The sequence below is a fragment of the Tetrao urogallus genome (assembly GCF_951394365.1).
Source record: "Tetrao urogallus genome assembly, chromosome: Z".
NCBI classification, from domain to species: domain Eukaryota; kingdom Metazoa; phylum Chordata; class Aves; order Galliformes; family Phasianidae; genus Tetrao; species Tetrao urogallus.
Window position 1 is genome coordinate 19330672 of NC_136816.1, and position 22569 is coordinate 19353240.

Consider the following 22569-nt stretch of genomic DNA (forward strand, 5'->3'; position numbering starts at 1 on the left):
GTTCTTACTCATCCTTCCTCTATAATGAAGAGTCAGATTCATTGTCTTGCTCTGCAGAGGAGGAAATTGCTGCATAATCTCCTTCCATAGCTAGACAATCCTCTCTTTCCAAAGCAGGCTAAGCATGCACATTCTCTGGACATATTTGATGAATTTCTAATCACAGTGGGCAAAATGACATGGCATAGGTAAGAAACAGTGACAGAAGCCTTGTGCTTGCTCCCTACTGAGCATGTGTTTTCCTTGTATTTCCACCCACATATTAATTGTGCTTGCTCTGAGACAAATAAATTCTAATCAGGCCAAACTACAGTCCACCTTAAAGTCTATGAGAAGACTTGGAAAAAACTGCACACGTTTCCTGCTCAGCACATCATACACATCAAAGAGAATCACAGAATCATAGAATCACAGGGTTGGAAAGGACCTACAAGATCATCTAGATCAGCTGTCCTCCTAAAGTCCCCAAAGTCTCCCCATTTACGATGTTAAGTTGCCACTGATAGTGCCACTCCTAGCAGTCAGGATGTACCCCTCCCTCTTTTTAGCTACAGAAGGGCCCTCTGTGGACTACCAGGAGCAGACCAAATGGCCAAATTACGCTAGGAGATTTTATCGATTTTTAAATTTTTTTTTCCCATCTAGAAAAAGAAAAGGAAAAAAGAAACTCTTATCTGCCACTGAGAAACAGCTTTTTACCTAGACTCCCTTCAGGCCAAAAGAAAAGATGCATCAGCTGCATGGAAAATAGGAGCACACATTCCCCTGCTGCACTAACAAAAACAAATACTTCTTAAGTGAGGTCTAGTAAGCCTCTGCTTTAGCACATAAGCCAAGCGTTAATCACAAGAGGACAAGGATGACATTTGCTGGGTAATAAAGCAATTCCACATCTTTCCTTGAAGACTGTGCATCTTCCTCTCTTTCAGCCTTGTCCACAGTTAGAGACAGCAATCAGTAAAGCACTGTCATAGTCTGGTGCTCTGTGTTCCCACATCAATCATGTACAGCACTACTCAAAGTGTCTGAAATGGTATGTAATTCCAGTCTCAATATTTGCTTATGCTGCTTGCTGCTGTAACGGTTTCTTGTTGATTCAGACAAGGAATGAGAAGAGGAGGCAAACCAAAAGAAGATTGCGCTTCAGTTGGTGGCTTAGGGTTTAATCATCCATCGTCCCTAACTGCCCTGGCTCTGTAAGGTGGGACAGCCCCCCCTCCCCATGTCACTGGGTGCCAAATGGCCTGGCAATGAAGAACCTGACCTTCAGCACAGCAGGCTGGTGCTTGCAATGGGAGTGGAAAGGAGCTGGAGCCGGTAGCCAAACAAGATTACAAGAGAGACAAGACTCCCCTTAGGCCTAACGAGAGGAAAATCAGGAGTCAGAAAGGCTTAGTTTCCCCTCATGGTCGCTGTTAGAAGGAAGCACTTCTCAGAGGCATCACCTTTCTGTTGTGCCTTTCCAGCAGCAGTCTCTGAGGCACCAACTGCTGCATGCTGCCTGAGACTGGTGGGCCAGGTAGACAGGACACAACCACACATGATCAGCTTGACCAGATCAGCTACACTGCAATTCAAGAACCACAGCTATTTCAGTTTTAACTGGAAAGAATAAGTGTTCTCTATTTTTTCCCTTTTTCCTCCCTCATATCTCTCTATGGATGGAAAAGGTTTAGTCTTCTTTTATCAGTCCGACAGAACACAATAAGCTGTCCTGCTTATGTGTCTTATGAAAAGCCCAGACTGAGGCTGGCATGTTTTTAGTTGCAACTCTGTTTTGTCATATGTAGAGCAGAGTGATTGGTGTATGAAAGGCAACACTGTCTGCAGAGATCACGCTGAAAATCAGTGGGAGTAGCTACTTTCTGTAGGGCTACTGGAGGCCAAGAAGGAGCCATCCTGCTGAGGAAGAAATCTCAGAGATCTCAGAGAAAAATAAGTAGACTCAAAGACTTACTGAACCTCTACTGGTGAGTGTTTCTCACAAATGCAGTAATAGACATTGTCACATGGGTGATTTCCTGCAGCTACAAAAGGGGACACACCGAGGATATGTACCACTTGATAAATGGATGGCAAGAGGTGGTTGAGACAAAGATCAGCAGAAATGCTAGATCATGCTCACAAGCTCTCTTTTGCTTAGGCTACTTTTCCTGTACCCAACTACTGCCGCAGCATGAGGATTCAGCAGAACTACTTGAGAGCAGCAAGTCTAAACAAAAATGGCCACACATTCCCTGCTTGCTTCTCATTCTAGAAAGTTAACTGATGTCCATTTTTCACTAAACAGCTTTTCTAAGAGTCCTTTTCTTGTTAGCGGTCTCAGTTTTTCAACAATAGCTGATGTGCTTCTATTACAGCTACTTGTTCAGATCTTTGGAAAATCTGGTAGCAATCACTATTTTTGTCTCACTCATTTTTGACTACTTTTTCTCCAACCATTACTTCATCCATGCTGTTCTTGGGCTGTAATTGTGAGTAACAGTCCTATATTTCACAAGACATTTACAGACAAAAAAAAGATATTGCTCAAGATGAAACAGATACTTAGTGACAACCCTGCCCATGGAAGGAGGCTGGGCCTTGATGATCTTTAAAGCCCCTTCCAACCAAAGTCCTTCTGTGATTCTGTTCCTAAGGACCAGATTCCTATCAAATTCAAAGGCAATATTTCCTTCCCTGTACACAGCCTTCCTGATGGAGATCTGTTAATAGTGTCCGTGTGTATAAAATTCATCTGCACATTTAAATTGAAAAATGCCATTTGCTCAGCCTGCTTATAGCTGTGCTCTCTTGCTGCAGTATGAGGTCCCTGATGCATGCGTATTATACAGTGAACATATAATTGCAAATGCCATCCACATGCAATTATCTGGAGTTTTACTGCATATTTTCTACACATAACTCAAACAATAATTACAACATCACATTACCTTGCCAGGTGTCCATTTGGCTGTAAGAATTACTAAAGTGCTGATGCTTAGCTGCTGTCCTCTAAAGTACTCTACTTGCAGCACTGCTTCCAGCAAGAGAGGTCACTTATACACTTGAGGCAGGATTCAGAAATCATGGGAAAGACAGCAATGATCTTCTGCGTCTAACAGAAACATGCAACTGGTTAAGGTACACAGTCCCTACGCCATGCCTGACTTTCTCTCTTTTGCCTACAGGAAGGCATTTCAGCTTTCACATAGTCCAAATGTGCTGGCTGAACAGATGTAGAGAGGGTTTCAGAATTGTGTAACCTCCCATGAAGCCAGAGACTGATCCACTGCTTTTAGGGATTGCAGCGATGTTTGCCTAACTACTAGTCCACCAAAAAAATGGCAGAATCCATATTCACTGCATTCCTTCTTTGGACCTACCTTAATCTCCTTTTCCCTCCAAAACAACAAAAATCTAAAGGAGTTACAAGCATCTACTCTACAGAGGTAGCTTGCCTATGACCATAGACAGCAAATGACTCAAAGCTGTTTACAATAGAAAACTAATTTAGCCTCAAAATAGTCAGACACACATCTAACTGGGCTGTGCTGCTGCTCCAGGCTATTCTTCTAACTTCCTGCAAAATTACTGTTTAGGAGTTCTCTAGCTATTGCAGACCCTGAGACAACTGTTATCCTACTGTTTGTCAAGCAGTAGTTGCCACTGTGGCAACTAATGGGTTTTGTGTACATCATTAAAACACACAGGAACTCTGCAGAGCCTGCAGCTTGTTCTAAGCCTAAGATTTCCCAATGGGAAATTGAAGGAAAGAGTTGTTCTACGGGATAAATAAAAATCATATTTGTTGTATAAAAAATATACTGCAAGGTTAAACCCCGGTCCTGTTTCCCTATTTGTCCAGTGGAGTCAGTGGAATTACTCTGTATTTGTACTGCTGTAAATAAAATATAATTAAATATTAAGGGATTAAAAAATTATTTCAATGCCAGTTTTGGATTTTTTTAATAATTTTTATTTTTTATGGTAAAAGCAGGGAGGATAGCATTTGATCAGACTAAAGTACCAGACATTTAAATGTACCCTTTTCTCAGAACAATAGCTAAACTGTTGAACTGATGCTCCTGAGCAATGGATGCCAGCACTCAGAAGATTGCAACAGGATTCCAGCTACAGCTAAAGAACATCCCCTGTTACTATATACAAAAAAAACCCATTTCAAATGAACAAAAGCCTCACTTCCAACTTGAGAAGACCTGAAAAATCTTTCTGCTACTGACAGTCTGTGCCACAATTGCCAGCAGCAAATCCACTGGGCATGTTTCTACACTGTAGGAAGCTGTGGCCTTTGCCAGAGACAGAATAACCAGCTAGATATCTGCCTTTAAAACAGACAGTGAAAAAATGCCCTCACACTTCTTTCCTGGAGTAGGGATTCTCTCTTCCTTTGAAAAATGAACCAATGCAGTGATACTCATTGGCAAATATGCTGACATTTTGGGAAGTTCTTGGGAGAATCTCTAAATACCTGATAGACACTTGACTGTGTTATTAAGAATCATGTTTCGTGACTGTGAATATTACCAGAAAAATATCAGTAATAAAGTTCAGTTTTCCACTTTCCAAACGTCAGAAAAATTATGACCTCATTACCTTCTGAAAGGTTATTATCACCCCGTGTACAAATGCCAAACTTTAAGATAAGCTCAACAGCATATGATCTTTGTAAAAGCTTCAGGCAGCAAAGGTCTGTATGGTCAAATCCTCCCTGACTCAACATCAGTGCTGAACATTTATAGCTCTGAAGCTAGGAGCTTTTCTGTGCTGAATAAACAAAACAGAAACAAATGAACAAACAACACAGTCAGATGCTCAGGGCTGGAAAAGCAGCTGTGTCCACTATCGACTTGGGACTGGAGTGTATGAAGTATGGTCACATCTTTCTGTACAAGATCACCAAAAAGTATTCAGTGCATGGACCAGATCGCTCAACTCAGGGGGGCAGTGGAATAATGTCAGTGCTCTGTGCCTCATGTGGACTTCTTGGAGGGGAAGGAGACAGGGCAGACTCAGCATGGGTATCTCTGTGCTGCTCAGTAACAGAGTTCAGTCCAAGGGCAAGTGGTGTGCCTGGCCTACATCTGCATCTCACACTACTTTGCTGCAGCTCTGCCCTTCGTTACAAACATTTTATACCTGTGTTTTTTTCATGTCGCAGTGTCTAAACTGTGAGAAGGCTGCACTTTAGCACATCCGAGTGGCAGTTTTATGTCGTGAACTGGGCTGTATGAATTCTGAATGTATGCTGAATAGTATGAAAGCACCTGGGAGTTTCTTGGAATTACAGCATCTGCTGGAATACTGTGATAACCTGCTTATTAGAGTGAATGGAGATGAGCTGGTGAGATGGTACCCATACTGCCTCCTGGGAAAGGCTTCAATGCTCACTATGCTTTATAATGTCATCCAAGTGCCTTGGAAAGCAGCAGCTGATGAGGGGCAGAATAACACAAGGAAGCACATCAGTGATGGAGTGGGCAAACACTGCTCCAGTACTCCAGAACACTCCTCAGCCTCCCTTCACTTAGCACCATAGGCTTTGCCTTTATGAACATCCACCATAAATTAGAAATGCCTAATGCTCTTTTAGCTAGCAGTAGGGTTGATGCGGCTTGAAAAATGGGAGTCAATGGAAGTTTCTTCTTTTCAGCAAGCAGATCCCTACAGAAGGGAAAACGTGGACTTATTTTGCCAATGAATCTCAGACAGTTGGATGCTGAGACTAACGGAAATTATTGTTAACACCTATGAGCTTTGTATGCTTGTACTAGCTCTAAGAGTGGGCAGTCAGGATAAGAAAATCCGAAGAAATAAGAGTCCTTCCTGCATTGTATATGCATATATATATAAGTATATACATATTCAAATACATAGAGAAATACAAATATATTCACCAAAACAACATATTGTTATGCATAAGACATAAATCATAAAGGATAATTACCCCAAGGCATAATTTCCTATTCAAAAAATCAAAATGCATGTTCTGTGCTCCTTAACATGCATTTCCACACTACTGCAGGTGCAACTTCAATTCTCTGACTAGCTAACTACCACTAAATACTTAGGAAGATACACACCTAGAGAGAAGATGGCTATAAAAAGCTACTCTCTAATTGCTGCAGTGAATACAGTGATTTGTTCTCATCACTGTACAGGAAAATGTCAAGAAGAGCAGAAACCATTAGGAATCTATGGGAACATTTTGATAATGAAAGTCAGTGGAGATACAACTTTCCCACTTTGTATCCAATTAGGAGAGGTTACAGGAGGCAATTTGGAAGAGATGTGAACATGAAAGATAGGATGATAATTTCTTCCTGAGGGTTTATCTTGGCTTCCAATGCACTGTTAGAATATGTCAGAATAGCAGCATGCAGGGAAATCATTGCTTTTAATTTACCTGCTACAGTCCAAGTGGAGTCTCTACTGCAACATAACACCATGTGGAGAAGTTAATGAGGGATAAAGTGATGGTTTTTAAAGCCATACAGTTAAGAGAAAATCACATTTATGTATACAGCGCTTTGCCTATGGCTTTTGAAATGCAACATGTCATGCAGTTTGCATCTTTTAAGAAGTATGTTATTGAGGAGTTATTTTTAAGCAACTGGAACTTACTCAAAGACATCAACTTTACAAGTTATTACGATAATAGCATACTTTTTTTTTTTTTTTTTTTCCTTTACCTACTGCTGTGTAATCCTCTGCACTTATCTTCTAGAAACAAATCCTACTGAATGATGAAGCACTCCCACTTATTAAACTGGAAAGTGCTGTCTGGATTCCTGTTTACAAATCAGCAGAACCTAGGAGACCAACCAAAAGACTCTGAGGGGTATCTTCCCTTCCCTTATTTCCTTCTAAGAAACTTTGTTCCTTCTTCCTAGACAACAGCATCCTAGACAACACTCACTAGAACTGAGTGAATTGGAGGTTCAGCATGAAAATAAAGCATCAGACCCAGTCTCTTGTCTTCTTTGTATTACATCCATTTCTGCCTTATGACTGATGCTTCCACCGCCAGACCACTAATCTGAAACAACCTTTCATGGTGCAGGGCCTTGCTATGCCAGACTGGGTCTGCTGATGCAGCTTAAGACCTCCCCTGGGAGAATGTAGAACGGAAAGCCCAGAACACACAATCCAAGAAAGCCAGGTATGCATTCTTTTCCAACAAAGTAAGTTCAGTAAAACCACCAGGCATGCTGGGAAATTCAGACTTGAAAATCCAAATGCCCTTTAGGTCTTTCCTCTTTCTTGGACCTTTCCAATCAAAGCTGAAACATGGACACAGAGGACTTGGCATTGCTGACTCGGGGTGCCTCAGACGTAGGTATTTATTGTTAGAAAATACATGGAAGAAAAAGAGATGAACAGAATTTGTGGACTCAGGGGTAAGTTACTAAGTAAGTGCCTGTTGTATTAGTATTATCCCGTACCCACGTGGCACTATTCATAATTTTTTTTGTCTGTTGAGAATATCTTTTTTTTCACACTTGCTCTGAGCTTTTGGCTCCCTTATGCTTTCCTACAAATGACTGACATTCTTGATTTCAGCCCAGTTAGGGGCATATCTTGATTCACCAGAATGCCTAAAATAGAAACATGCTTCTGTCAAGGTCACATGTTCCATGTTGTTCCCACATCCCAACTACTATTACTGCCTGTTGGTAGCTTCCTTCAGTACAAACTACCTTAGTGCCTTGAAAATTTTAGGAAATTTTTTTTTAGGAATCTTAGAAGGAAAGTTCAGATAAGACTGATCCAATGCCACAAACTATGTTTATTGCTACTACTCACGAAGGGTTTAGCTGGTGTAGAACGGGGAATGAGAAGCGTTGAGCACCTGTTTTCATCGTAGAGTCAGCAACAGGGATTTCTTCCCATGGAAGAAACAGCAACCAGAAGACCGTGATCAGACCACTAACACACCCCTGTGATATAAGCTTGCATCTTCCAAGTTCAGCATAGGCTAAGCTGGCAAACCACAAAGATCTTGATTTGTGTCTCTATTGGGCATACAGGACAGGTAACTTCAGCACTGTGGGGAAATGAAGAGAATCAGGCTTTTTTTATTTTTCCCCTCCCACAGAGATACATTTTTCAGGAGGTTTACTGTTGGGTTTGAGATCTTAGAAATGCAGTTTTGAGAAACATTTTACTTCTCAGTCCTCCTGCTAAATGATAGAAAGTTTCTGTGAGAACCTTGGAGAGAGGAGAAGATCCACAACGTGTCAGTGGCAACAGGAGGTGTGTCTGCAAAATTTGTGCAGGAATAACACAAGTTTAAGGCTCTTTTACAACATGTATGGCAGCAGAATGGCCTGCCTCATGCTTGATGGTGCTTTTTTGATGTAATCCATTGCATTAAGAAATCACAGTCTGAAATAAATCATTGCTTTCACCATTATACATACATCTTAAATCTACGTATGTGTGCATCCTTATACAGAAAACACTATTGCTTCATCATATACACATGCTGAGGCAAGCACTGGCCTTATAGATTTATACCCACATGCACAAAGATAAGGATAGATAAAGCTGATGTCCTTAAAATTCTTTCACTCCCTAGCTCTATTAAAGCTCCATAAACTGTCCCACTTACTTTTTAAGACTGTTATGTCAGCTTCTTCCAATTTTAATATTGCTCATACTCATTATTGCCTTTCACCTCCAGGACCTCTTTGAAGAAAAATAAAACAAAACCAAACAGCAAAGTACCAAAAAACACCAAAACAGCACAGAAGACAACTAACTTTCTAATAGCAGTGACGACTCAGAAGTTTGACATGTCCAGTCTTTCCAATGGAGCCGCTTAACCTCAGGTCCTCAATGCCAATCCAAGAACAAGGAAATGAGAATGCAGCTGCAGAGAACTCTGCAAGATTAAGTGTTTTGGAAACAAACATTTAATGTCACACGACCCTTAGACCAGAGTCACATGAAGGCTGAAAGCTGTATCTCTGGAAAATGTAATCTGTTCACATTAGTTTGCCCTATCTGCAAAATTTAAACACAGGAAACAGGATTTGTCATGCCAGATCAAATCATAATGGTACTGAGATTACCACTGTGCTCTGCATTGTGATTAGTGCCCACTGTGGAGAAAGAAATTAGAAAATATTGCACACTACACTGGGTTTTAGCAGGGGATCCATTCCACTTAGCAGTATTCCGCTAACTGGGAGACTTAATTTTATATTGGAGCTTACAAATAATAAAATCTAGAGAGAAGAAATAAGCAGTCCTAACCAACACATTCCTCCTCCAGTTAATCTTTTTTTTTTTTTTTTTAATTAAAAAATTAAAAAAATTGTGCAGGTTTCAAAGGCCTGCACAAAAATTTGAGGGAAAATAAGGTTAAACTAGCCTATGTGACAAAGTCAACATTGTTTTTTTTCTCCAGCCAAAAGCTAAAGCAACTTTCTCTGTTCTCTTCCAAAAAGCAAGACATAGACAAGGTGGGACCAACCTTCCACCTGTTCTCCTGTTGATACTCATGTCCCTCAGGAAGGCACTACAAAATCAAAAGTATATTCCAAGCAGATCCACCTTCCTGGTTATTGGCTCACCTTTCTGCACAAGTGGACAATCTGAACTGAGTATTGCTTTTGGAGCAGGCAGGCTACACAAGGCACCTAGGCTTGTTGCTGGAGGAAGCATTTCTGCAGACATATTAACGAGCAGCTCTTTAATGGGCAGTATAAACAATGGCATGAAGGTAATGTTGCAAGATGCAATTAACTAAATGCTTCCCTCCCTGATGACCAGTCTGAAACATACTTCCACAAGTTCCAGCTCCCTTTAACTTCATTTTCTACCACTAAAAACACACAGCTCTTGACTCAATTTAACCCTCTGAGCATGAGTTTCAGAACTGCCGTCGTTCTTAGAAACAATAAGCTAAGGCACAGTGTCATGGATGTTCTATACACCTGTATTGTTGTGCAGACAATTCCTATGTCAACGGGAGATGTGACCACCACAGACAGATACCCTGAAGCCCACCACTTCTTTTCCCTCACACAGTATTCCTCCATCAGGAGGTTGCACACAGTGCTGATCATTTCAAAACAGGAAGCCTCACTGATTTTAATTTTTTTTTCCAGGTATGTTCAAATTTACAAATGAGAATGTAACATTTTGGATCACTTTTCTAAGGAAAAGGAGGACTGCCATATGCTATTTTACCTGTCAGTGAGAAGCCAAGATTCCTTCAATAACATGTCCCAGAAGACCAAAAAGACCAACACATTTTATTTCTCTAGTCTTGAATACCATTGACTGAAGCCATAAAGTCAAGGCACTAGACTAAAGCCTCAGGCTTCCTTTTTTCAGTGCAACATCAGAAGAATGGGAAATTGCAGGATCATAAGAGATATGTTTTGGAGATTTGCAGCCCTGAAAGTAAGGGGGCAAAAAATGCCTTCCATTCTCATACTGTTCTGATGTGCTTAAGAATGATCTCTCTAGTCCATGGTATGGAGAGCACAAAAATGAGACAACTTAGTTGTTAAAAAAACCAAAAAGTTTCAACCTGGGCTTCAGTATTACACAATGAAAAATAAACATATATGGGACAGTTCCAGGGGTGGGGTGGAAAGGAAGGTGGAAATCACTTCTATCTGACAGGGGGATTGCTAGCAATTACATCTCAAAAGTCTCACTTTATGAAACAGAACACAAAACTTTCCACTTCCTCCCTTGAACCACTGCTTCATCCTCTCATTAGTTTGTTGTGTGGAACTAGAAATATATCATGGTCTTTTTCTTCTCTTTTACTTTAGCATGAAGGCTAACACTCTCAAAACAAACTGGAGCTGAAGTACGTATGCACATAAAAGGGCAAAGGGACCTTCAGTTTTGGGATGCTTGTTGTGGAGCACTTGGCAGAGACAGGATTTTTTGAAAATTTTTGTTCCGAATACATCTGTCACTGGAACTCTAAGAAAGCAAAGCCTGACACGTCTGTTCATTTGTAAAAGCTTGGGGCAGAGCGCCTACTTAATCATTGCTGTTCTCAGGTCCTTCCCAGCATCTGGTCAATAGTAACTGTGCCAGCACTTTCTCTGAAACATCTATCATGGTCTGAGAAGTGGAAGGAAACAGTTAATTTTAGCTCCTGTAGCTGTTTAAGATTGACAGTGACATGCGTGGCATGGACATATCCCACTGAAATTCAGAAAAGAAAAGCCCTGAGCCACTTTTGAACAAGTACATTGATTCAATTCCCTCACTGCCCTATGGTGTGAGTAGACATTCACATCTGTTAACAATAAACATCAGCTCCCTCCTACTTTGTAGTACCTTTGCTACACAGGACAGACAGCAATATCCAGTGCTGCTCTCTCTTCTCTCTTACTTATTTTAGTGAGTCGGATACAATTACTTCTGATAAACACCAATTCAACTGAGAACAAAGCAGAAAGAAATGACTGTTTTAAAATGCTCCAGGAATTACTCTTGCATTCCCTATTGCTATGCTTTGGAGGAAAAAGAAGACCAAGAGTATTTACTCTTCTTACCTCGCTAGCAGAAAGCTTTTTGATCATTTTAAATAACCTATCAGATTTCTAAGTTTCTTTCAGACACACTTAAAACACCAATCAGCCTAATAGTGGAGAAGAAAATCTATGGAAATAAATCTTCTGCATCTCATAGAGAATACCAAAAATGTTCAGAATTCAGCATCCAGAGACCTGGCTTTGGTCATTCTGCTTTTGCTGCTACAGTAGCTATGAGATTTAAGTTCAGGGCATGTATGTACAGTTTGTTATAGAGCATGCACTGTATTTTATAGCAACGCTGGAACAGTTGCCATGGATAAGACTACTGGTCTATCCCACCTGCCATGTCATTTCTGAGAGCTACCAATACTTCACGCTTTAGAAGAAGGTCAGCACCCTGCCTCCTGCAACACCAATGACCTCATTTGAGGTGCCCTCTTCCATGGCACAAAATCAGGCTGAGCAGGTGGTCAGTTTGGCTCTATTTAAAACTCTGCCTGATTGCTCTATAGAGTGGAATTGCTTAGCATTACCACAGGTGAGCATGTTTCCCTGAGAAACTACAGATGAAGACAAGAGTCACCTTCCCTATTTGTGCCTCTGAAGATCCCAGTGCGCTCTCAAGATGAACAAAGAGGCAAACTCCTGCCTCCACCTCAGGAGGGACAGGATTGCTCTGGTGCTGCCATGCTGGTTCTCTGTCCTAGCTGAGAGAAGACGCACAAGAAAAGACCATCAATTTCCTCATCCTCTTCCCAATAGGCAAAGGGAAAAGGTCCTGAGGAGCTCTAACATGCACCAGCTGGCACAGAGATGAAGCAAAAAGCACCCCAGCTAGGAATGGCTGGACTGGAGGATGACGTACTCCAGGAGCAGGGTGCATGGAAGCAGAGAAGGGAATTTCAGATGGGAAACTGAAGCAGTTTCCCCTTCCCTTATCCTACCCAAATATGCATTTGACCTTTCTAAAGGAGGGTGTTTAGCCATCAATCTGCAAAGGACATGTCTCTGAGAATCATATTCTCATATATTCAAGAAATAACAACCCTTCAATGATGTATTTGTAGTTCAGGAATCCTATCCAGTCACTTCCAAGCCGTTATTGTAGTTTTAGACAGAAGCACATTGTTTGCTGAGCTACAGGGTGGAAAATCATAGAATCATATGGAATCATAGAATAACTTGGGTTGGAAGGGACTTCAAGGATCACCAAGTTCACACCTCTGTGCCACAGGCAAGGTTGCCAGCTGCTAGATCAAGTACTAGATCAGATTTGCTCACGGACCCATCCAACCTGAATCCAAGATGCTTGCCAGCAATAATTTAAACAGCTTGTATGTACTTACAGGAGGAAGTATTTGTTCCTTCTGTTGAAGCTTGTATCCTAAGCATGGGTTCTGCAACACACAGAAGGTAACAATAAAGTTGTAAGAATAAAGCCACAACTACACTGTTATAATTGGAGGAACACAAACATTTTCCCCAAGAAGGGCTTTCTTTATTTTTTTTTAATTTCTCTTTTTGTAGTAATCAGAAACCCACTGAAGCAGATGAAAAAAAAAAAAAGAGATAGATCCAGAAAGCAAAGAACTTCAAAGTTGGTACAGTGTGTCCTAGGCACACTGTGAATAATCAGTTACAGCAAAAATGCTCCACAGTTCTGGGAGAGAAGATCAGGAGAAAACTGGCAAAGAGAGAGCAAAATGTTCAGCTGTTTGTGACAGCATCAGAGGAAAGTGGAAAGCAGTAGGTCTTGAAGATCCCCATGCCAACTCAGGAGACACTAGCTGCTTATCTTCTAGTTTCCTAACTCCAAATGGGCAGTCAGGACTCCACAACTATGATAAGAACCTCTGCAGCTCAGAAGACAGCAGGTCCTTGAGTACTACAACCTCTGGAAAAAGCTGTTGCTGGAAGGGGGAGCAGGACATGTTCCAGACTAAAACTGGACACAGCACCAGAACCAAAGTGGTTGCAAAGGGCAAAAAAAAAACAACAACGTTCTCAAGATGGCAAATAATCTTGTAGGACAGCTGAAGGAAACAGACCTCAGCAGAAATCACACAAAGCAAGCACTCATAAAAGTTAATGAAAGAAGCATGCCAGCCTTGTGCAGGGGCTGAACCTCCTGCACTGTAAGAAACTGAACCACGTAGCAAGATGGGACTAGGAATTTGGGTGGTGCTTAGCTTTCACTGTCTTAGAGTCCAGCAGAACGTAGTGTCGTGCATGAAGAAAGAATTCAGGAGCGTGCTTCAGGAGTGCTGTCAGGTGGAAGAAAGTGTCTGCAGGGAGAACAGTCAGCTTGAGGCAGTAATGTGACATGCCACCGAGAGGGGCAACCAGCCTGCGATCCCTAGGAGCAGGTGAGGCATAAGGCATGCTCTTTAGTGAAATATTCAGCAACATGTCACTTCAGGCAGAAAAGATGAGCCTGCTGCTTAGTAGAGTCAGCTTTTAGCCAGAGTAAAACCTCACTTGAAAGCTAAAACTGCTCTGTAAGCCCTCCTATCAACACCTGGTGATTCACACATCATCATTCACAACAGCCAACCTCCAACTGGAGAAGCAGCACACTGATAATTTATTTGCATTTGTAAGGTCTGGAAAAAATAAGTAATGCTTGAGATCTCAGATGTTATCAGTCAGCAGAAGAATGCTGCAGTGACAGGGAAAGCTGAAGTGGTCTGGACCAAGGCATCAAGCAGATATCTGATCTAGCCACATAGCAAAGACCTATTCAGAATGCCATAGAGATGCACATTAGAAGATCTCAACATGCGGCCATTGAACTTTTTGCTTTCTGCTATCCTTCAAGCCAACAGCATGATGTGCTGCTTGGCACTGCATTTGCAAGTGCAGTGGATTTATCAGGAATGCAGCCAGCCTTTTAAACATGCCTGCCTCTTTCCTTCCAGACAACAAAAGCAGCAAGGAAGAGAGCAGTAATGTAACAGCAGGCACTGGAAGGGACACAGGCAAGGAAAGAGACTACTCATAACAAGAAACATATTTCATGGGAAAGAAGGGAGCAAAGTGCAGGGTCTGCATTCTTGCTGCAGAAGGGGGAGCATAGTGGAGTCATTGACCAGCATGTCACCTTCTTTGAACAAGAATGGTTCCAATGGTTACAGGACACTTGCTATTAGCTATGTGGTCTTATAGATACCCAGTGAAGCACTGGTGACAGGCCCCACTGAGAACATGAAAGAATATGGGCACATCCAATGGCTTTTCTGTCAGGCAGTGGTGCCAAGATTTCAGAAGTAGGTCGCCACACACGCAGATGCATCAAAGGGAAGGCTGCAGGCATGCTAAATGCAAAATCTGGCAATCACACTGTTTTCCTTGATCTAGCCTACAAACACTGTCATCTCACACTAAAACCTGTCTCTGCCAGACATAGCTTTCTCAAAAAGCTAGCAGGACCCCAGCCTCTCTGCCAAGCAGGATATGTGCATCTTGTAAATCTTGGGATGCTCAGCTTACATGTGCCTATCCACAGCTCCCTCAGCCAAACTTAGTAGTAGAGATAACTGCTAGAATTGTGACCATATTTGAAGTAACTCCAATGTTAAAATAATGAAAGTGACTTCTCATTGGGGTCATTCCAGGAGTGACTCTAGAGGTATGAAATACGTAACTGAAAGTGGGATCTTGAAAGCAGAATTCCACCAGCCTGAAAGGAAACCACCTGGGGAAGGCTCCTATTGTGCCAAAGGCAGTTTTGAAAGCAGTTAAACTATGCTAGTGTCTACCTTCACAGATCCTGAAGAGCTGCCAGGCAATCCACTTAGAGCCCAGAAGAACAGAGCAGTCTAGGCAGCATTCTTTCTGTTGGAAATATCAGTATATCCATATGCTCAAGTTCATGTGTGGCTGCTAGGATGTACAGGAACAGGAGCAAAAAGTGCTTTTTAAAACACAGGTCCTAACAGCTCAAATATGCTTTCATTTGGGCTGCTTGCAGGTTGACAACTGCAGGCCATGTTATAATCCTCAGTACAGCTCCAGGATACTAACGGGTATGCTTAACCCTTCTTCATTCATCTCTTAGTCCCTAAGAGATCCAGCATTCAAGATCATAAGCAGGTTCTGAGGCTCTGGATGCGGGTGAACTGATGCAGGTGATAAGAAGAAGCAGTCTCACAGCTGCAGAAGCAGTTCAGAAAGAAACAAAGAGAAGTAGAGAGGAAGACTCTATTAATGGAACTTACGTGAAGAAGTTTTTGTCCCTTCTGTTGATACTGGTATCTTGCTGGTGCTCTCTGGAAAACACAAGAGGCAACAAGAAGTTATAATGTGGAGCCAGGTGTTCCTCTAGCAGCAATCAGCTCCAAAAATGGAGGAGGAAAAGAGGAAAAGATGCTCAAAGAAGCAAGCTTAAATTCTGTTTCAGCTGCAGAGGCATCAGCTTGCAGAAGTTTCCTTTTGGGAAAAAAAAAGAAAAACAATGGTGTCTGCTGGTGGGACTGAAGAAATAGTCTGTTACTTCTCAAAGAAGCCAGTTGATCAATCTTTCATTCTCCTCTGGGAATAACTGATCAGTGGCAACAGGAGAAATCACACAGATGGTTCTGCTTCTGGAAGGCGTCGGAGTGAGTGTTCACTCCTTATGCTTCTAGAGAGTTAAATTTTGCAGAGATGTGTTCCTGCTCATATCACTTCGATTGCTGCTAAGTACATCCAGTAATGTCACTTGCCACTTCACTGAAATCTTCGAAGTCACACATGCAAATCCAGCCTCCCATGGGATGACTGCTGTGATGGAAATCAGTTGCTTTGCTGAAGAGAGGAGGAAAGTTGCTCTTCCATCCTGGTCCTATAGAGATGTGCTGTTGCCAGTGACACAATGCCATGGACTTCTTGCACTGGAGTTCCCTTTTTCTAATGACACCATCCACTGGACTGTGCACTGCTGACACTACAAGCCACAAGCGCACGGACTTCCATAGGTATGAATAAATTACTCCTCAGTTCTATGTATCTCAGTTTTCTTCATATTTGCACAACAATTTCCCACCTCAGATCTGTGCAGCTTGGTACTGCTGCACATGTTTGAGTTCCAGGTTTGGAGAAAGGATACAGATGCCAGGGAAGAGGTCTTCCCTTGAATCCTCAAGGCACACCAAGAATTCTCTGGTAGGCCAAACAAAAAATGGTTTAGAAAAAGCCTCAAAAGAGACATAGGAAAAGACAGTTTAAGAAAATTCTTCTTCTGTTCTTTGATTATGGATCAGGTAGCCCCCTGCTCATGTTCATCAGTTTGCATAGAGTCTTGAACAGAGACGGAACGTGTCCCAATTGTCTTCCCCTCAGGATCCTTATCTTTAAGCTTGTGTTGAGCCAGTGTGTTAATTTCTATCTTGTTAGTAGTTTTTTCCCTTTTGGTCCAGTTTCCATTGGCAAATATCTTGTTTGTGTGGGCAACAGAACCTGGTTTCATCTCATTAATGAGAGAGAACATGCTATGCAGCATTTCCCTGACAGCCAGTGGTGCATGGCATGGAAATGAGTATCATCAGTAACATTGTTAAGGTCAAAACCTTTGCACTTTCCAAACTTTGGAACATAGTGGCCCATAGCCAGACAGCTTTCAGGACCATTTGTCAGCTGTGGAGGCAGTTTGCTGTTGTGCACTGAGAGCGTCTGAGCAATTAACCTTTCTTAGTCATAACAGAGATAGAACATGTCTGACAGCTGAGCAGCTCAGCATCTGGCATGACTGGAGCAACCTTTTCTTTCCCAGTCAAAGAAACCATGCTCCATTTAGTGCTTGTGCTGAGCTTTTTGGAGTACTTCTTATTGCTGCCTCCCTAGGCTTGACTATGTCTTTAAAACACAGGTGGAAAGTATCCCTTCCAGTGGAAGACACAGCCAGAGCCCCCCACATCAGAAATGTGTCTAGAGATATGTTTGGAAAACATGGCTAAGTCACACATTACCAAGCCTTGTTAGTGATTTTCATACTAGGAGCATTAACAGTGGATGGTAGCATATGAAAAAAAATGTGTGCTGTGCTTATTTATCACCACAATAGTAAAAAAGAGATATTTTGCTTAGACAAGAAGTACGACAGAGTTCCACTCAACGAACCATCTGAAAACAAGATGAGGCTGCTTATGGGAGCCTTCAATTCTTGGAGGTGGAAAAGCCCAAGCATGTTTTAGTCATGGTACTTGCAATTGCTGAAGATACGGAGGCCACAGCTTGTTTCCCTATGAGGAGCAGCAACCTCAAATGCTCCATCCCTGTCCCCTGGAGTTTCTAGGAAGTGATCAGATTTCATGAGGTGCCATTTCCTGAAACTGAATATGTTTGTGCTGGAGCTTTCTTAAGGAAAAATGTTGCGAGAACAGGCAAAAAATCTTTTCTTGGGAATGCTTTAGGGGACAGGTCCTTGCAGTCTCTCAGTCCCATCTCAACTCTGACCAGCTCCAACTCCTGTCCCTTCTGTTGAGATGGGGAAGAGTCTCTGAACACAAAAGGGAGTTGCAGCACTCTTGCTGAACTTGGCATCTTGATCTGTCCTGCCGGGCAGGGAGCATTGCCTGGGCTTCAGAGAGGGGACAGTTCAAAGCCAAGGCAGCAAGCACTGCTCAGGGAGGCACGAGGTCTTCCTGCTCTGGAAAGGGCTTTTTTTTCCAGGGATAACCAAGTATCTAACAGCCATACAGACACTTTCGTGAAGAGCCCTCTGAATGTCCCTACAGCCCATTTTTCCTCTGCTAGTTTGCCTGAGACCTAGCACAAAAAGCCTGCTTCAGTAAACTGAGGGTTTGATCTCATGGGTTCTGGTTTCAGCTTCCAAGACATCCCCGAGGACTCTGACAGGGACAACAACTTCAGTTCTGAGGAGGATTCAAGTGAGAGCTGCAAAAACGTTTCAAGTGATCCTGAGGTTTATTTTCTACTAGTGACTTAAGGCTTTTGCACTGATTTTGTCAGACACATAGGTGCCACATATCTAGAGAAAAGGGAAGTATCTGGAACATCTGATACTTGTTCTTCAGCAGGCAGAGAAACGGTAATACTTGTCTTTAGGGCCAAAACCACTGACGTTGGTCCCAAAAATGCTCATTTGCACCCACTCATAATATGACACATTAGGTCAGCCTACCATGTTGAAAAACCACAAAAAAACAAAAACAAAAAAACTGTGGTCCTAGATAACTTGTAATTATGTTAATGAAAAACACTCCTGTTTTTATCAAATTTCAGATTAATGCATACGTAGGAAGGGACTTTTCTTGCTTCTGAGATGTTTCACAGTTGGCCACATGCTCAGTGAGTACTAGATGCTTTAACAAATGATGAATACCAGATTTCTGCTGGCTACTGCACAATTCTGAGCTGTTAGCAGTGCTGCAAATAATAAGGATGCAAAACCAGGAGTTTATCAGGCCATTGTCTCTGTATTCATGAATTTATCAAGGATTACCTCTGCCCACAGCTGAGTTATGTGTAACTATCATCTGAACACTTCCTGTTCCCTTCAGTTCAGGTGAGGCTATCCCAGCCATCCCTACTAATGATTCAAATGTCAGCTCACTTTGTGCAGATGTGCAGGATGAGCACTCACACAGTACCCTGCAACAATACAGCAGCTGTGAACACTGAACACTGCTGACTTCTCAAACATCTCTGCAGAAATCCACCCCTTTGTATGCTGAGCCACGCTGGGCACCGCAAATCTCCTTAGTGTGACAAAGGATTTAGGTCAATGGGTTTTAAAGTGTAAGGCTGACACTGGATTCAGCCTTTGCACTCTACACTTGAGAAAATGAGGTCACTTACCTAGTTAACTAGATAAGATTTTTTGTGACAAAGTTTTCAGACATACAGTTAAAAGCTTTGGTTGTGGTAGAAAGTATTCTTTCAGAGTCCTGTAATGAGCTAAGGTCTTATATTCATGAGGAAGGCCACAGAAAAGTTCACTGTAAAAATCCTTCGCCTGGCTAAAGAGACAAATTAGGTTGCAAAAAATGGCTATTATTGCATAACCAAACCTGTGTACAATTTATACAACTCCAGGAGTACATCATGGCTCAACTGACCTCAATTACAATCTTTCTTAGGGGAGAATACATGAATAAGAGTGAATGAAATTAAGAATGCAGCTCATATCCTGTGGGCAACTTATACTCATTAGAAATTTAAAAGGGAACAGAAAAGCTCCCACTACTTGTTCATATGAATGCTAAACAGATTTTGCCTACCTATTTTTACATTTGCTGCATTATTTATCCATAGATGTGGCTCTACAAATGAGGCTTAATGTGTCTTTAAAAGGAGAAATGTGAGAAATGTTACAGGAAAACACAGTGCACATCCTGCATGTGTGTTTGTAGGTCTGTTCACTTACAGTGAAAACTTGCATAAGAACAAACAGGGCAGTTTCAATTAACAGCAATGATAATAATAACAGTAGCAGTAATAAAGACTTGAGCTATTGCACTATTACTGTTTAAGTAAGAAAGTGTTATAATTCCTGAGAATTAGATCAAGGAAAAATAAAGTACTTTTCTCATTGAAAAAAAAAAAAAAGAGAGAAATTTTTACGATGGTTTATTGAGAAATACCCACTTTTTTATGCTTTGGTGCAGGGAATAGAAATTGGTTATTTTCAGATGCATGGCCTTACAGCAAAAGGTGTTTTTTTTCTGTTCTTTTCGGGGGAAAAAAGTCACATATTGTGCCTTATTCTTCATGTAACTTTTCTTAATATTCATTTCTGGTTGATTTTAGAGATAAGGCACAATGCTAGATAGACCTTTGATCTATCTCTAGAATTCCCTTTTGGAAAACAGCAAAGAAAATGTCAACCAAAATAGATAAACTTTCAAAAAAAAACCAAAATGTAGGGAATTAACCCCAGGATTTTTACATTGAAAAGTAATAATATCTTAGTGGAAAGAAAAACCTGATTTCCAGAAATATCATCCCCTTATTTACCCTGCATTTACCTATGCACACAGCATAAAGGAAAAGGAGGAACTAATAGATCATGGACAGTGGGGCAACTTCACAAGCATGGCCAGGTGAGTATGCAGGTGCCAACGGTGCATACGACGTGCTTAATTAAAGGTAAGGTTCACAGATTACCAACAACCATTCTGTCTACCCTGAAGAAGTTCACCCTTCTCAGGGGTCCACATTACAGTTTTCTACAGCTGGCTCCTGTGTTGTCCAGGACCCCAAAGTCTTCCCTAAAAGCCCACTGGCAGGAAATTTATAAGAGCCTTTTTTTTTTTTTTTTTTTTAGGTTGATTCCTTTCTTTCCTTCTCCCTCCATAAAAGAGCAGGACCACACATATACGGGACCTGAATAATGACTATCCTTCAGGGCTCATTACCAAGTTTGGATCCCAAATCAGTCATTAAGCCAGCAAGGGGAAGAGGTCATGGAATGTGGTGGAAGAAGGGGTGAGGAGGTCAACAGTGCAGGGGGTCTGTCCCTGTTTGGAAAGCAGATGTTGCCCTCTGAGGCCTTAGGGATTCATTGCTCTTAAGTCACTAGATGTTGCCCATGCTGTTCTTCAACTCCAGGTGGAAAATACCAAGCTTAGCAGAAAAAAATAGGAACTATTTTACTGGTAATTTACAAGAAACAGTAAGCAAAGGGGGCTCAAATGTATGTGCGGCAACCAAATATGCATGATTGATTTAATCATCCAGTGAAGGCTGCCATGCCTGATTCTAGGTTATCAAATGTCACTGAGATGTTTCAGTTCAGATATCACTGCGTTTCCAGTTCAGATCTTCACTGAAAAGAGCCAGCTGCTACGTTTAGGTTGGATCCAATTTTTCCCTGTTTGCATGCATGGTGTTTTAAACAACTTATGTTTCACAACAAGATTAGACAAATTCTAACATATCAGTTACAAATTTACATTGAAAAGTTTGCCTGCAAATGTTCTCATTCAAATCCAGGCTCCTGATTCTTTGCAGTAGAAGTGTTTTGCTGTCATTCAGGACAGCCCAAAGGGAAGTTCAAAAATTTATGTCACAAAGTAGGAATTAAATCCTTCCCCACATAGGTCACCATTCCTTCTCTGAGGAAGTAATGGAGGATGCCCACACATTTTTTGTGTTTATTTGTATCACTGCCCAGGCACGGTGCCTACAGCAGAGTTTTGGAAACTCCAGTTCCTTGGAAACAGTATAGGAGCTTTCCATGTAAGCAGCTTGTGAGCAATCAAAAATTGTGTTCATGGAAACCAAGAGCATTTACTAAGCTGCACAGAAACACCTACACATTTTTGCTCCTAATAACATTCCAGTAAATAACACTTGATCTTTTATATGAGTCTCCTGACATCTGATCATGACTATAATACCAGACAGCTTATGTGAAATCTTAGCACTTGGGATTCTTCAGTTAATGAATTAGAATAGCAAATACACAATGTGAATACAGCCAAGCAATCACCATATGACCACAAAACAGCAGATATCCAAAGACAAATCCCATTGGCAAAAGTTTACATTTGTTTTCCTATTTATTGAAATGCCTACATCCTGCTTTGGGGCACAATGTGGAACAGAAAAAGCACCACTGCGTAATTCCCGTTGGAACATCAGCTTCAAATTCATCTTATGTACACGCATAATGTATGCTTCCTTTGCTAATGACACTGTGTTTCTTTGATACTTCACCATGAGTTAGACACAGGAGTTTGAATTATCAGAACCACATTAGATAATGCCACTGTTAAGAAAGAGCATTTCAGCTGAACCACCACCTTCAAAGCACGTGCAAGGAGAAACAGTACTGTTAAAACATTTATGTACAAGAAAACACTTCTTAAATCCTGCAAGGAGCATTCAGAACTATCAGTGAAATGAAGTGAAGGAGCTCTGCAAAAACAATTAACAAATCTATAATAATTTAAAATTGTTCAGGTAACTAAGAATCTCTGTTCCTCCTGAAAAAAGTTTAAAATGCAGCACATGAAGGTGCCTTAAGGTACATTCCTGCCTTTGAATAATATGCTTTTGTCTTTACTATGGTGGAAATCATGAAAAAAAACCGAAAGCTATCAAAATCAGC

The 22569-nt window shown here is 41.4% G+C and overlaps 1 protein-coding gene across 1 annotated transcript in view; it reads right to left on the reverse strand.

Annotated features, from left to right (window-relative positions):
• NRG1 (neuregulin 1) overlaps positions 1 to 22569 on the reverse strand; it is a gene marked incomplete at both ends in the record, with an annotated part of 169258 nt that overhangs the window by 107801 nt on the left and 38888 nt on the right. Inside the window, 2 exons of the mRNA XM_079548060.1 lie at positions 12863 to 12913; positions 15734 to 15784. Of these exons, the coding sequence (XP_079404186.1) occupies positions 12863 to 12913; positions 15734 to 15784 (102 nt within the window). The remainder of the gene's footprint in view (positions 1 to 12862; positions 12914 to 15733; positions 15785 to 22569) is intronic.